The sequence below is a fragment of the Trichoderma atroviride genome, chromosome 3 (genome assembly GCF_020647795.1).
Source record: "Trichoderma atroviride chromosome 3, complete sequence".
Lineage (NCBI taxonomy): Eukaryota > Fungi > Ascomycota > Sordariomycetes > Hypocreales > Hypocreaceae > Trichoderma > Trichoderma atroviride.
Genome location: NC_089402.1, coordinates 3,088,344 through 3,102,162, shown reverse-complemented (window position 1 = coordinate 3,102,162; position 13,819 = coordinate 3,088,344). Strand labels below are relative to the sequence as shown.

Here is a 13,819-nt window from a genome sequence, read left to right as displayed (position 1 = left end):
ACAAGATTGTGCCGGCTTCAGCCCTGGAAGCGGCTGAAGAGTGAACCAACCACATCAAAGACAAAAAAGATACCTTGGGCAGCAAAGCGGGGTTATATGGTTGAAGTGTTACAACAACCTAAACTTCAACCGTTTCCTACAATATTGTGACAGCCCTTGAGTTTATCTTAACTATAGCTCGCAATCGCTCGGACATGGATGCGGTGAGCGCTCTCGGCGTTGCGGCGGCCGTGGTACAGTTTGCCGACTTCGGCTACCGCCTCATAAAACGTGCGCATGAGCTGTATAAGTCTCCCACTGGCCAATATCTGGAACACATCGAGCTATCCGTCGTGTCCCAGGATCTTTTACGCCTCGCCGATGACATTGGGGCCAAACTCGGCGAGAATAAAGGGTCGGCAGCAGAGATTTATGTCCGTCTCCATGGTGAATGCATGTCAACCAACGACGAGCTTCAGAGCATTCTCAGCAAGCTCGAGGCTAAAGGCTCTACTAAAATTAAACTAGCTGCGGATATTATAAGGGCCATGTTTAGAGAGGTCGCAGCCGCTAGTGATATTGAAAAGCTAGCAAATCGCCTGGGCGAGATCCGCCAGCAGATGAACGTGGCTATGCTGTATATGTTACTGTCAGTCACCTTCCCACCCTTCTCTTAACATCTGACAGTAGGAGTTCAAAGAGCCGGGCTGACCTGGCTCCTATGGTTGATTAGGGATGAAGCCCGGGAAAATGGCGTAGAGTTGCGTCAGTTTGCGAGGCAACAAGCCAATATGATTGCCACTCTGGATCGAATCGACAGCACTACCAAGCAATTTAGTACGGATATCATTGGCCTCATCGACAAGTGGCCCATAAGCAACCAGGCAGAGACAGATAAAATGGTGCGTTATGTGCTTAGCGATAAGTGGAATGCAAGCAAATATGCAAAGCAAACCGTGTTCGACGAGAAGCAGGATGATGGGAAGGTCAACAAAGTGTGTCAGAGTCTATACTTTGAGTCCATAAGCCATCGAGAGACAAGCATTCCTAAGCGACACAAGGCAACCTTCGAATGGATATTCCGCGAGCCACGGATATTGGAAGATGGCCGTGCTCTTTGGTCAAGCTTTCCGCCCTGGTTGCGAGGAGATTCCCCAGATATCTATTGGATTACAGGCAAACCGGGTGCCGGGAAGTCCACGCTAACCAAATTCATCTCACAAGACCCAAGGTTTAAAGACTTGTTACAGGAGTGGGCAACTGGGTCCCAGCTCCTGATTGTTCGCTTTTTCTCTTGGACTTCGGGAGCTAATAGACTCCAGAAGTCCCAGGAAGGTCTTTTTAAAACACTCCTCTTTGAGGCCATCCAGCAGCGGCCTCAACTTGTCATCGACATCTTCCCTGCTCGGTGGTTTCTTCTCCAATCCTTTAATGGAAACATTAAATTGCCAGACCTGACGAGGGACGACCTGAAGGTTGGTTTCCGGAATCTGCTATCCGCAACCGGGGATAAAGTGAAACTCACTCTTCTTATTGACGGCCTGGATGAGTTTACCGAGGACCAACACGAGGATCACCGCGATTTAGTTCGTCTTCTCCGCGACGCCAACGCCGAGCCAGGGGTAAAGATCTGCATAAGCAGTCGACCATGGAACGTCTTTAGGGACGAGTACGGCAACAACCCTATGTTACAGCTTGAGAACTTAACTAGAGAAGACATTAAGTCCTTTGTCCAGGAGCAGCTTGAGCTTAGCCCAGGCTACTATGATTTCGCCGCGACTGATCCAGAGGCAGCTCGTAAAATCATTACAGACATTGTGGACAAGTCACAGGGCGTATTTCTTTGGGTATCTGTTGTTTCGGGCATGTTAGAGGCCGCGCTACAGGAAGGGACCAACATCTCAGACTTACAAGCCACCATTAATAACCTCCCGAAAGAGGTTGACAACTTGTTCCGTTACATCTGGAACCGAACCAGCAAGCGATTTCGCGCTGAAGCATCAACATATTTCCTGCTTATGAACACTTGTCGACGGCTGGAAACTGATCTGTTTGCTCTGACCCTTTGGTTCGGTGATAAGGAATTACCCGTTGATTTTGCCACAGTCAATCTCACGAGCACCTTTCTGACGGGCGTCATCAAGTCCTTGGAACGAAAATTAATGAGTCGCACCGGAGGCTTGCTGGAGCTTGTGTCTAGCTATGACGGCCATATACCCATAAGCCTCCCCAGACGCTTACCAGAACGTGTGCCCGAATATAATAACCCGGCCAAAAAAATGCAAGATCTATCCTTAGAACCAAGACTGAAGAGCCGTACCAGACACTTACCAGAGCGTGTGTCTGAATATAATAGCCCGGCTAAAAAAATGCAAGATCTATCCTTGGAACCAAGACTGAAGAGCCGTACCACACACTTACCAGAGCGTGTGTCTAGCTCTGACGTCCACGCCAAAAAACCGGAAGATGTTCGCGTGGATTACATGCACCGAACGGCAAGCGATTGGGTCAGTGATAACTGGGCGAGCATCGCTTCGGCGGCGGATCATAGCTTTAACCCTTTCATCTTTTTCGTCAAGGGTCAAGCGCTGAGTGTAATTCTTACCACCAAGCCAACTCTAGACAGATTTACGCAATGCAAATTTACACGACTCACGGGCGTCTACTGGGAGAATTGGGTGGAATTTTCAGATTTTCAAAATATTATTTCGGATATGATGCAGCAGATCGGGCAGACGTTATCTTGCGCCAACTTCCTCGAAGTATCGGCTCGATTTCCCATTCATGCTTATCTAAAACACATGATGCAAGAGAATCTCGACCTATTCTCAACCGCAGCTCACTACTATGGAATATTGAATAACGTTATATTCGGTGAATCCTGGTTTCACGATCCCGAGGGGCGACTAGATCTCTTAGACTTCCTGACTCAGGAGAAATATCCCCTTCGGCTGGATTGTCTCTGCAAGACTAAGAATGAGGTGGAATACGTAAATTTTATAGTAAGCGTGAAATATTCGAGGCAGCACCCTTTTTTCACCTACTTCACGCAAGTCATACATATCCTCGAATCACGAATCTCTCAGCCCGCTTTGCAAGCCGACCAGAACAGAGCCGCTATTAGTAGCGGCGGTGGTGATACAAGCGGAACATCCGTCGCAAGTGAGCCACAGCACCAAACGCCGAAGCCGAAATTGAGAGACAAGTTACGAGAGTTCTTTGGGGAGATTTTTGGTCGTAAGCAAAGTTGATGAGGGCGGAGACGAGTGATTTTGAGTGATATGAGGTAATGACGGAATGATTTCACGTGCCGCATAGCGAGATGATACATTGACGAGACATACGATATATATATTGATTGTGGGATCTAATAAAATACATGAGCCCGTCGAGGGATACTTGGCGGCTTATACACTTAACAATTTCTGATGAGAATTAACATAAATGGATCCTCCCCTTTTCACGTTATAATAGGACCGCTTAAGAAGCAGCAGCATTTGGAAGATAACCGGCCTCATAATCTTTACAATACAAATTTTAATGAGAAAGTGATGGCATTGCTATTTGACTAGCGAAGAGATTAGATTGGAGGTTATTAAAGCTGCGGCAAGAAATTACAGAAATAGTAATAAATTAATAACATTACTTCTTAATTAGCAAGGAGATTAGGATCACTATTATAACAGAGGTTGTATTTGTTATTGCACGACCTAGGCCGAACTCATTTTGCTAACCATTTTCGGAATAAGAGAAAGAGAAAAGAGACATTACAAGATGCCCGTTGCTTAGCATAACTGTACTTATCAATATCCCTATTCCCTATCATGATAGCCATGTCCTAACAACATCTAGAGAGACCATAAGTGCTAGAACATATCTAGTCGCACCTTGATGAGATACACAAGACCGCTGATGCCGCAATCAAAGCTGACAACACTGAGCTACATGTAGTATTATTCGTCTTTCTCGATGCTTACAGCAAGTACTGGAGAAATTCCGTCCTCGGCAACTGATACGGACCAAATCTAATCACTCACATACGAGTTCTGAGGCTAGTTCGGTTCCTCATAGTCCTGAGATGGCGGGATCAAGCCCGGACGACTCACAAGCTTCCTTGCAAGGTCTTGTGCATACGCGCACATTGTCATTGTCGGATTCCAACTTCCTGACGTGGGGAAAACCGCTCCACCCGTAACAAACTAGACGTACATTGTTAGTTGAAGCTTGTAACGGGAATTAATGGGTGCACTCACTACATTAGCAATCCCATGTGGTCGGTATAAGCCGTCCAACGAGCCGCCTTTCTGCTTGCGTCCAACAAAAGCCGTGCTTCCCTCATGTACCACTCCGGGCGCACGAACTGATTCCGAAGAGGGCTTGTTTTCGACCCATTTATTAGCTCTGTCGTCCCAGTATTCAATAACTTTTGGTTGATTGCCCGAAAGAACTTCAATTGTTTGGTAGATTGCCTCGTCCATAGTATCCCACATCTTTTTATCTTTTGGGCACAATGTATATTGTACGGTGACATTGGTTGTAGGATCAGGCGTGTTGTTCAGTTTGACCCAATTCTTTCTATTGTCTTCATCCAGCTCACCCAATCCCGAGCAGACTGCCATTTCATATTAGTATAACCACTAAAGAAGATTGCAGGTAACTGTACGTGCTTACCAAACACAATATGCTTCTCAGAGCCCTTGAGCTGCTCATCCGAGGCGGCTGCGGCATAGTCAGGACATTCCCGCCCTGCGTCCTCGGCGTCAGCCTCTGGATTGGGACTATGGATCGCAGTAATCCCAATATGATATTGGCGATGTGTAACCGGATCTTTTCCAGCAAGATATGTGCAAGCAAGCTGGAGTGAATCATTCCCATTCCAATGGATAGCTTCACGTGGAATACGTGCTGCAATGTTTGACCGGACATGACCTGTCAGGCGTTTGCCAACATTGCCATTCGAGGGGCGACACTCCTCGAACGAGTTGAGAAGTAACGTGGCGTTAGGAACGGCCTGTGATGGATGTCAAAATCTTTTCTTTCTTTTTTTTACGACTATAATGCGGGTAGTATCCAAGCAACTTACTCCAGCGCATAAAACGACTTTTGTATCATCGTCAGTCCACGAGAGCACACCCCGATTGGTTTCGACAGCTCGGACGACTCCTCCATCGTCCTTTTTAAGTCCGGCGACAGTACAATTGATCATTAGCTCTAATGACCGTCCTTCTCCCGTATCAGCAAGTTTGCGCTGACTTTCTTGCAGCGCAAGTAGTGGGCCAGGAACGGAAAACTTGTTGAAGCGCATGGTGGATGTGTGCGACTTGGGACCAACAGCCAAGGGAGCTGGCCCGACAGAATCAGCAGTGCGAATTTGACCTAGCTTTTTCCCGAGGAGATCATCAATGGCATTCTGCATTTCACAGTAAATGCCGTCTCTTATTTTGTCAGCTGGTATCACATTGAGCAACTTCTCAGCAGCATGCCAGAAACCGTCCTCATTGGACGCATCAATCATGGATTTTGGGAAGTCCCTCATCAAGTCTTGAGTAGGTTGTGGGGTGTAGGCAGACCAAAAGGTGCTCCTCCCGCCGAAAAATGGGCATGATCCATGGAGGAAGCCAAGCTCCTTCGTCTTGAACGTCTCTGTAGAAAGTGTCCAAGGATAGGTTTCCGATGGGCCTCCGAGCACCGCCTTAAATGGTAGAGGGAGGTTTTGAAAGTGCGTTGGAAGCCAAAAGTCTACTAGCAGTTAGTATCAACAACGTTCCAAGACTCATTCAGTAACACATACCACCTCTTTCAATGCACAAAATTCGCTTCTTCTTATCATGCTTCAGCACCTCATCAATGAAAGCAAGTGCGGTGAAACCGGATCCAATCACAATGTAGTCAAACTTGCCATAGGAACGTATATTTTCCCAGGTATTATTACTAAAGTCACGTCAGTATCGGCGTACCGAGCACACGGCCAAAGAGTGATGATAACCTGACAAAGTAGTCCTGAACCATGACAGATGTAGCAGATGGATTCTGCTCGCCAGGAACAGGGAATCCCCCAATGTTAGCCTGCTTTGACTTTTGAACAGGGTCGAGAGGCTCTTCGCCGATTCGATTGTGAGAGCTAGGGTCTGTATGCGACGGAGTCTGGTCGTGGATTGCCATGGTGAACGAAACAATAATGTGATAGTACCAAGCTTAATAAATTTTTTAAAGTGTTCAATCGTGTCTATGAATATGATTATCTGTTGAGTCATACGAAAACAATACGGGGAGAACTATGGACGCTTTTATATCGCAGGTCCCGGTCATGTTCAAAACTCCACTTCAATATATGATTCTCCAATAATTTGGACCTCTATCTGTCTTGTTTTGGCAGGACTTGTGACTTGTGATTGGCTTTTCTGCACTGCACCCTACAACTCATAATCACGAATTGATTCGACCACAGCCGTGTGAATAGTTTGACCGACCACCTCTGGAGGATGACCCTGCCGCGAATGGTTTGCAAAGCTATTGGCTGCCTTTCGGAAGCGGAGGCTGCAGGGGGCCTGCAGAGGCGCTCGGAAAGCAGCTGAGTTTGTTGTCATTTTGGTGGCAGACGTGCCCAAAGTGCACCTCTTCCCTTGAGACCTCATGCATTCCAACCTATAGCGCCAATTCAGCTGAGCTCTCTTCCAATCGCTTTCTGTCAGACCCCTTCATATGTCAGCTCCCCGCGATAAGCCGCGCCACCACCTCTTCTACTGCTCTTCTGCATCCGATTAATCGTTTTGCGGTTGCAGCCGCAGCAGCTAAAATCCTACTAGTAGTACTACATATTAAATTATAAGCTCTCTTATTACATTCAGCTTAGCTCTCTTCCAATAGTTTTCTGTCAGACCCCTGTCTCAGCTCCCCACGATAAGCCTCTTTTGCTGCTCTCTGCTTCCGATCAATAGTTTTGCGGTCGCGGCTGCAGCAGCTGAAATTCCACCAATACTACCTATTAATCTATAAACTCTCTTATTACATAAGAGGAAGAGATGGTAGTCAATGGTAGCAAAGGAAGATGCAGGCTGCCAATCACCCTCCAAGTCACCAAGCTAAACATAAATGGGAAACCAATATATATACAGGGCTGCCACTCGCTTCTCATTGTTTTCCAATTAATGGTGGTTCAACAAGCACCTAGATTTAGCTGTCCTATCAAATAACACAGAGCATAACTACAAATCACAATCACCACAAATCCCATCACTTTAAAGTCTGTGAATTAGAGCCGATGATTGGCAATCATACAATGGTCAAAGCGCTCTTTGACAAACTTGGGTTTCAGAGTTACACAAGAGATGCTATAGGCTGCGACGGCACACTATTTGGATATTTACCCTGTGATTCTCCCCCGCACATAGGATTCCAAGTCGGAAACAGTACGCAAACATTCATTATTGAACCCGAGGCCTTCCAGATGGAAGACAACGGCAACAACAATTGTACGGCTACTATTACAGGCGGAAACATCGGAACTGGGGGCTGGTTAGTTGGACAGTCATGATTCCAAGGAAAATATATCGACTTCGATGTAACAGGCAATCAAGTTGGCGTGGCCAACCTCCACTAGGAGTCTGCTTTTTTAATACTGAATGTATAAAGATATATATATTTTCACGATTGGGATATACTTGCTTTTATGAAAGTCAATTTATAGCTGTGGGTGTCCTCCATCTATGCGCGTTACGTAAACAGCACTGCTCTTCTTGGCCCAAACAGTTGGACTTGGATAGTTGAGATGATTGTATAAAAAGTAAAGCCATACGCTGAGGTAATAGGAATGGATCTAAACTGTTGCACTGGGAACCGTTTCACTCTCATGACTCCGGAAGTGTAGTAATTTAACATATCCTCCAAATCAATGGTCGTTGGCTGCTGTCACACTAAGCGTCAAAGCGCTCAATCACTCTCAGCCATGCTGAGATTATTGTTGCCTATAGAATTACGTATGCCATAAAGGAGCACTGGTATGATAGTTAAATGTATACAAACGCGGTCGGGCCTTCTAAACGGAAAAAAAAGGGGAAGCCCCTCCACATTCTTCTCCGCCTCTATCATCTCCTCCGCCGTTGGCCTCAACAGGCATTTCTTCCCTCTCCTCTTCTTCTTTTCTCTCTCCAAAATCTCTACTATCTTCTATACATGGCCACTGATGGAAATATTCGCTAATAATATGCCGAAACAAAAGACTATTGGCATCCGACAGCCCGAAACACAATATGTTGATCGATATGCCGTCCGGATTGTGGCGCTGAGTACTTCTGGCGACATTGCCGTTATCTATGCTGAGCAAGGCAACTATTATAAACTTCCCGGTGGCGGGATCGAAGTAGATGAAGATCATCATAGTGCCGCCCAGCGCGAGGTCGAAGAAGAAACTGGGGCGACCGTTTCCTTACGAGGCACTGGCTGCATAGCTACGACCGAAGAATTTCGCGACGACCTCCATCAGATCTCTTACTGTTACATCGCTGATGTTCTCGACATTTCCGGTAATCCCTCTTTAACAGAAGAAGAGCGCATCGATGGGCTTAGCCATCGATGGATGCCTGTCAACAAAGCCTTAGAAACCATGAACTTGGCTGAACCAACATCGGAGCTTGGTCGTTACATACAAACGCGCGACATTTATCTCCTTGCTGAAGCTAAGAAGGCCCTGGACAATGAAAATGGACAGAAGCTGGCCCTGATGTGAGGATTTTGCTATATAGCTGATAAAGTCTTGGTGTATCTCATATATTTATTTCCAACTCAATTCAATTAGTCGCTTTCGTGTTGCATATATCACAATTTCGTGTGCATATGAAGAATCTATCGCCATTGGGTGGAGCTAGATATGATCCAATGATTGTGTTAGTAAAACAATACCGTGTCTAATGGATGTTGTATTCGGGCGTTCCTTCGGCAAATCGAGTCGCTCCTTAAAGAGAAACAGCGTACCGAATTTTTGAACTTCCAAGGCCTTGGGATCGATAGGCCAATATAGCTGGAGTACCTCCTAGTGGTTCTGCATAATTACAACGCAAAGCTATCTTTAGTGGAAGTAGCAAAAGTAGTAGAAGCAGCAGCACCAGTAGCACCAACCACTGAGAGATGGTCTCTACTTCTATCTAAGCGCTCGCAAAACGCCATTGTAAAGCCTACTTCTAACTAATACAAATTAGTAATCTAATAGGTTAAGCATAAAATAAAGGTTATTTATAGCTCTTATTGTCATATCCCTTCTATTTCTATTCCCATCCATCACACGTGTCATGTAAGTTGTCCGAGAATTCGTACGCGTGAAGCAAAGTTAGAACTCGTTAATTGTCTGGAAACAACAACAAATTCGGGGTAGTGGCTAGTATACTGAGCATATTATGAAGCAAATGTTAATTTAATTTCTGATTTGCGATAATATATACTCATACTATCATTCATTTGCTTGATGCTGCTTGTGCTCCTTCGGGATCGTGCGCGACCACTTCAATTTCCACACGCATAGGGTCCTCGCCCAATCGTTGAACTCCAATGCAAGTCCAGATGGGTTGATGATTAGGCATATAAGTCTTGAAATTGCGCACCATGGCCCCCAATGCCGCGTCGTCGAGAGGAAGATGGTAAGAGTTGACACGATAGACTTGCGACCATCCTTTGCCGCCAGCATCCTTCAAGGTAAGCTCAACATTGGCGAAAGCTTGATCGATTTGCTCATTGATATCGCTTTTGAACTCGCCGGTGGTGGGGTGCCACCCTCCTAGAAGCAAAAATAACATGTGAGCCGAACTAATTATAGCACACCGTTTCCCGCCTTACCTTGGCCAGAGATTTCAATTCGATCGCCAACACGGACGGCCTGGTTGTAAGAATATTTCTCTACATTCTTTTTACCAACGCCTTCGTAAGAATAATACTTCAAATTAGACATTTTGATGTGAGTTTTTTTTCTCGTGAGACTTTCAGAGGGGGTGATGCTCCAGTATTCACAGTGAAGGAAGGGCAAGCTTATATATACCTAATTGCTGTTTCATTGATGCGAGAGTAGTACAGCCAGCAGTTGGTTTGGGTATCACAGACTGATTTGATGATTTGTCATTCGGTATCTAGTTTGTGTGTGATTCGGCTTCCGGTTTGTAAGCAAGGAATGAACAGAGTGGTACGAGAAGCCGGAGATTGGTTGCACGGTGGGACAATGCAACGTTCTGCGGTGAGATGTACGTAACACAGTTTTTATCTAAACAGAGCCTGGCGATTATTGATATGCCGCTTCATTATAGTGCGGCATTGAACATTACGGGTAAAAATGCGCCAGAAAGGCTCATCGAAAAGCTGTTATTGCAATGCACTAATAAACTTCTCCATAAAGAGTTTATTATAGATAAAATAGTCAAAAGATTAACAAAATGATTCTCTCTACTACTATCGAGCTCAACTATTATTTCATCATTTACTTGTGGATCTGCGGTTCGAATGCAGTATGCGTGTGTTACTATAATAGGAAATAGGTCTGGTCAAGCTATCAGAAGTCGTTAATGGCACACTGCTTTGTTTATTGCAACATCAATATCATCGGGGTTACGGCCGAGTATGCGGGGTGTGGTAGCGGGGAAAATTCCGGCTTAAGAAATGGCTCAACCAGAAGGCTACGATAGAACATGCAGCAAACTTTTTTTTTTTTTTTTTTTTTCTTAAAGGCTTGAACTTCTGCTATTCTCCAAGAATTGCGCGCAGAAACCCGCAAAATCACACGAGACTAAAGCATGAAACATGTCTGGAGAACGGAATACAGTCTCATGTTTCATCAGCAAGCACGGCTCCCATAATCCACGAACTGATATTAATTTTCACGTGCTGCTCCAGATATAATTTGAGGTCCCTAAATTGCCGGCCAGAACCCTTGAAAATCCCACACTTTGATACAAGAGGTAGTCTACATGTTATGTAGCTCACGTATGGCTATGTATTGTATCGCAGTAAGTATACATTTGATGATGGTAGCTAAGCAGTGTTTTCCGCTTCAGACTCCGGCAATGTTGAAGATCTGAACTTTAGGATAAAAAGTTAACTACCGTAGGGAAACTGGCAATAGCCCATTGGTTATAATGGCTTAATAGCAAGCGAGGCGGGGAATGTTGCGTCAAATAAAGTATACCACCTCTCAGCTCAGGCAAATCTTCAATTGAGAAAAGAAAAATGCCCCTTTGCTTGCCCAAAAGCTATCATACCATGAGTGAGTGTTGCGTCATGCTTTTGGTTGCCAAATTGACATGAGATAATTATCCCACCAACTAGTACATAGCTGACGTAGCAGCACGCAGTACGGTCGTTCCTAATTGACCTGCAACTTGTACAAGTTGTGAGGAAACAAAAACAATTTGTTGTCGTTTCAGAAACACTCCTTAAAAAGATAGAAATTACGTCTTTTCCAGTTTTTCGTTGTAATTTGAGGCTCCAATGTCATGAATGGAGAAATAAAAAAAAGGAAGATTAACGCTTCAATGGAGTCGGGGCAATGATAGCCTAGTGATGAAGTCAAACAACATTAACTTCTAAGCCTTGTTGCGGCAACAATGTATACTTCAATCGACAAAACAATTATCCCAGACTTTTAGAAATATCCGTTTCTAAAATATTAATTAAAACGCGGTAGAGCTTCGTTGTAATGTTGATAGCCATCTGAAGCATTCAAAGTTGCGTCCTTTATCAGCATTTAAGCTATTGTGATTGGCTCCATCATTTCGCGAATCTCACACTAAAACAAACTCTTTGGATAAGCACCCCCTCACTCAAGCAATAGGATAACCTTGGCTCGCTCAATCTCAGTATCTGTGCTTTTAAATGCTTGGCCTTCAATTAGGCTCAAATGACCTCAATATCTGAGCAACATGCCTCAAGAGACCACACCAAGATCAGCTGCGCCATGGATCCTTTCGGCGGCTGCTGCAGCCTTTGCAATTGGTGTCGCGACATCGCCTGATACAATAAAGAACATCTTCTTTGACATCCAGGACGTAATTGTGACATATAAAGGTGGAAATGTTCCTCAGGTATTGACAGGGCTCCCACCCCAAGTTCAATCCATACCTCCGTCGACATTCGCAGCCCTGCCAGCGGTTCCTCCCGAGAATATCGCTAACATCACAACCGCAAGTACTGGATTCCCGTGTATCTACCTCATTTATTAATTTATTGGCAGCTATTTATTCCGCCGGGCTCTACGTTAGAGAGCTTAAAGGAACGGCCATTTCATGTGTATCACCCGGACTTCCTTAAAATTTTGGGCCGAAGTCCAACTCTCACGCTCATCGCTGACGCAGGCACGGATCCTCTGTTCCATGAAGCTGTAGTTTGGTAAGATGGATGCCAGGTTCTTAATTACAGAGTCACCATTTCTTACGATGCTGTCAGGTATCCCCCCACGGACGAGGTTTTTATTGCACAGAGTGCTGGACCTCCGTCCGCTGGAACTGGGCTAAAAAAATCCAGCATGATTTCGAAGATCTCCCTGATTGAAGCCATGGCAGTATCGAATGAGCGAAATGCCATTGGCAAAGTTCAAGTTCACACTGTTCCCACCGAGCCTCCTGTTATAAACCCTAATGGTAATCTTGAAACTCAACTATCCCCCCCTTCTAAAGCATCTTCTCATTCATATTAGGGGGAACAAATTACAATGGCGCTATCCTGTTCACCGGAGAGGGGATGGGTCCAGATGTGCCGCCCACGCTCTTTATAGCCAATCCGAGGGAGCCATACAACACTTCTAGTAAGTAGCTCAGTAGCAACTTATTATTAATTTTATTCTAACGGGATGCCTTCCAACCAAGTTCTCGTCAACAACTATTTTGGTCGCCAATTCAACTCTCTCAACGACGTTTCTGTTAATTACAGAAACAAACATATCTACTTCACGGATACGGTTTATGGCTACCTTCAAGACTTTCGGCCAAAACCTGGTCTCCCGAATCAAGTATATCGATTAGATCCAGCTACTGGAGCCGTTACTGTTGTAGCAGATGAGTTTGTGCGCTGTAATGGTGAGCCGTATCCAGTTTGCCTCTCTGTCGACCTCTTATTGACCAGAAAATAGGCATCACATTTTCTCAGGACGGTCGATACGCATATGTAACGGATACTGGCGCATCTAAAGCATTTTATGGCTTTGATAACACGGGCGCCTCGACAATGTATGTCTTACGCCATTACGCTATTAAGCCTTACATTGGAACGAAGCTGACAATAGTTGAACACTTTTCACAGATATCGTTACACGGTCGCAAGAGATGGAACTTTTGAGCACCGAAAAATGTTTGCATATGCTGCAGTCGGTTTTGTAGACGGTAAAAATTAACCTTCTTTCGGTTGTCTAGTGCTCAACTAACCTCGCTGTCTCTAGGAGTACACTGCGACTCCAAGGGCAATGTGTATGCCGGCGTCGGCGATGGAATACACGTGTGGAATCCTTCGGGGACTTTGCTGGGCAAAATATTCCTCGGTGAGGCGTCTGCAAACTTTCAATTTGCGGGCGATGGTAGAATGGTCATCGGGGCTGAAACACATTTGTACTATGCAACCCTGGCCGCAAAAGGCGCACCAATCTCGTAATAGCACATGCTATTAATTATAAAATACCAGTGCTCTCAATTCAGGCGTTATGAGTTTAGGCAAAAGGTGCTGTCTCATTCATTCAATCTATAATTTTTGCGCGCCAATTACAAAACAATCACAAACGAAGGCAGCTAACTAACTAATGAAGAAGAGTTTAGAGCCTGTTCAATTGCTGGCTAATTCACAGGTACGACGTATCTACGTAGTACTGTGAAGCATAACT

The 13,819-nt window shown here is 45.1% G+C and overlaps 5 protein-coding genes across 5 annotated transcripts; 3 read left to right on the top strand and 2 right to left on the bottom strand.

The window, feature by feature from the left end:
* The first annotated feature begins 137 nt into the window (after nt 1-137).
* Nucleotides 138-3,344, top strand: TrAtP1_006283 (uncharacterized protein). Its single transcript, XM_066113050.1, has 3 exons — nt 138-432; nt 508-628; nt 713-3,344. The coding sequence occupies exons 1-3, from the start codon at nt 195-197 to the stop codon at nt 3,228-3,230; spliced, it is 2,877 nt and encodes a 958-aa protein (XP_065969136.1). The 5' UTR covers nt 138-194; the 3' UTR covers nt 3,231-3,344.
* A 687-nt stretch (nt 3,345-4,031) lies between these two features.
* TrAtP1_006282 (uncharacterized protein) lies at nt 4,032-6,141 on the bottom strand (the record flags this gene model as incomplete). The annotated part of the gene is made up of 6 exons (XM_014082908.1): nt 4,032-4,178; nt 4,233-4,591; nt 4,651-4,990; nt 5,063-5,718; nt 5,771-5,910; nt 5,966-6,141. The coding sequence occupies 6 exons, from the start codon at nt 6,139-6,141 to the stop codon at nt 4,032-4,034; spliced, it is 1,818 nt and encodes a 605-aa protein (XP_013938383.1).
* Nucleotides 6,142-7,989: 1,848 nt separating this feature from the next.
* TrAtP1_006281 (uncharacterized protein) lies at nt 7,990-8,704 on the top strand (the record flags this gene model as incomplete). Its single annotated transcript, XM_014082907.2, has 2 exons — nt 7,990-8,004; nt 8,198-8,704. 2 exons carry the CDS (start codon nt 7,990-7,992, stop codon nt 8,702-8,704), a joined length of 522 nt encoding a protein of 173 aa, XP_013938382.2.
* A 309-nt stretch (nt 8,705-9,013) lies between these two features.
* Nucleotides 9,014-9,953, bottom strand: TrAtP1_006280 (uncharacterized protein). Its single transcript, XM_014082906.2, has 2 exons — nt 9,805-9,953; nt 9,014-9,745 (listed from the first exon to the last, which is right to left on the bottom strand). Exons 1-2 carry the CDS (start codon nt 9,914-9,916, stop codon nt 9,426-9,428), a joined length of 432 nt encoding a protein of 143 aa, XP_013938381.1. The 5' UTR covers nt 9,917-9,953; the 3' UTR covers nt 9,014-9,425.
* A 1,802-nt stretch (nt 9,954-11,755) lies between these two features.
* TrAtP1_006279 (uncharacterized protein) lies at nt 11,756-13,698 on the top strand. Its single transcript, XM_066113049.1, has 8 exons — nt 11,756-12,134; nt 12,185-12,339; nt 12,397-12,590; nt 12,647-12,754; nt 12,816-13,025; nt 13,079-13,175; nt 13,249-13,328; nt 13,385-13,698. The coding sequence occupies exons 1-8, from the start codon at nt 11,874-11,876 to the stop codon at nt 13,591-13,593; spliced, it is 1,314 nt and encodes a 437-aa protein (XP_065969135.1). The 5' UTR covers nt 11,756-11,873; the 3' UTR covers nt 13,594-13,698.
* Nucleotides 13,699-13,819: the final 121 nt, after the last annotated feature.

Bases quoted from the DNA above. Each gene is read 5' to 3' on its own strand.
- TrAtP1_006279 (XM_066113049.1), top strand. From the start codon at position 11,874: ATGCCTCAAGAGACCACACCAAGATCAGCTGCGCCATGGATCCTTTCG. The intron at 12,135-12,184 runs GCAAGTACTGGA...ATTTATTGGCAG, and splicing joins ATATCGCTAACATCACAACC to CTATTTATTCCGCCGGGCTC. The intron at 13,329-13,384 runs GTAAAAATTAAC...CGCTGTCTCTAG, and splicing joins TGCAGTCGGTTTTGTAGACG to GAGTACACTGCGACTCCAAG.
- TrAtP1_006283 (XM_066113050.1), top strand. From the start codon at position 195: ATGGATGCGGTGAGCGCTCTCGGCGTTGCGGCGGCCGTGGTACAGTTT. The intron at 433-507 runs GCATGTCAACCA...AAATTAAACTAG, and splicing joins TGTCCGTCTCCATGGTGAAT to CTGCGGATATTATAAGGGCC. The intron at 629-712 runs GTCAGTCACCTT...ATGGTTGATTAG, and splicing joins GCTATGCTGTATATGTTACT to GGATGAAGCCCGGGAAAATG.
- TrAtP1_006280 (XM_014082906.2), bottom strand. From the start codon at position 9,916: ATGTCTAATTTGAAGTATTATTCTTACGAAGGCGTTGGTAAAAAGAAT. The intron at 9,746-9,804 runs GTAAGGCGGGAA...TTTTGCTTCTAG, and splicing joins AATTGAAATCTCTGGCCAAG to GAGGGTGGCACCCCACCACC.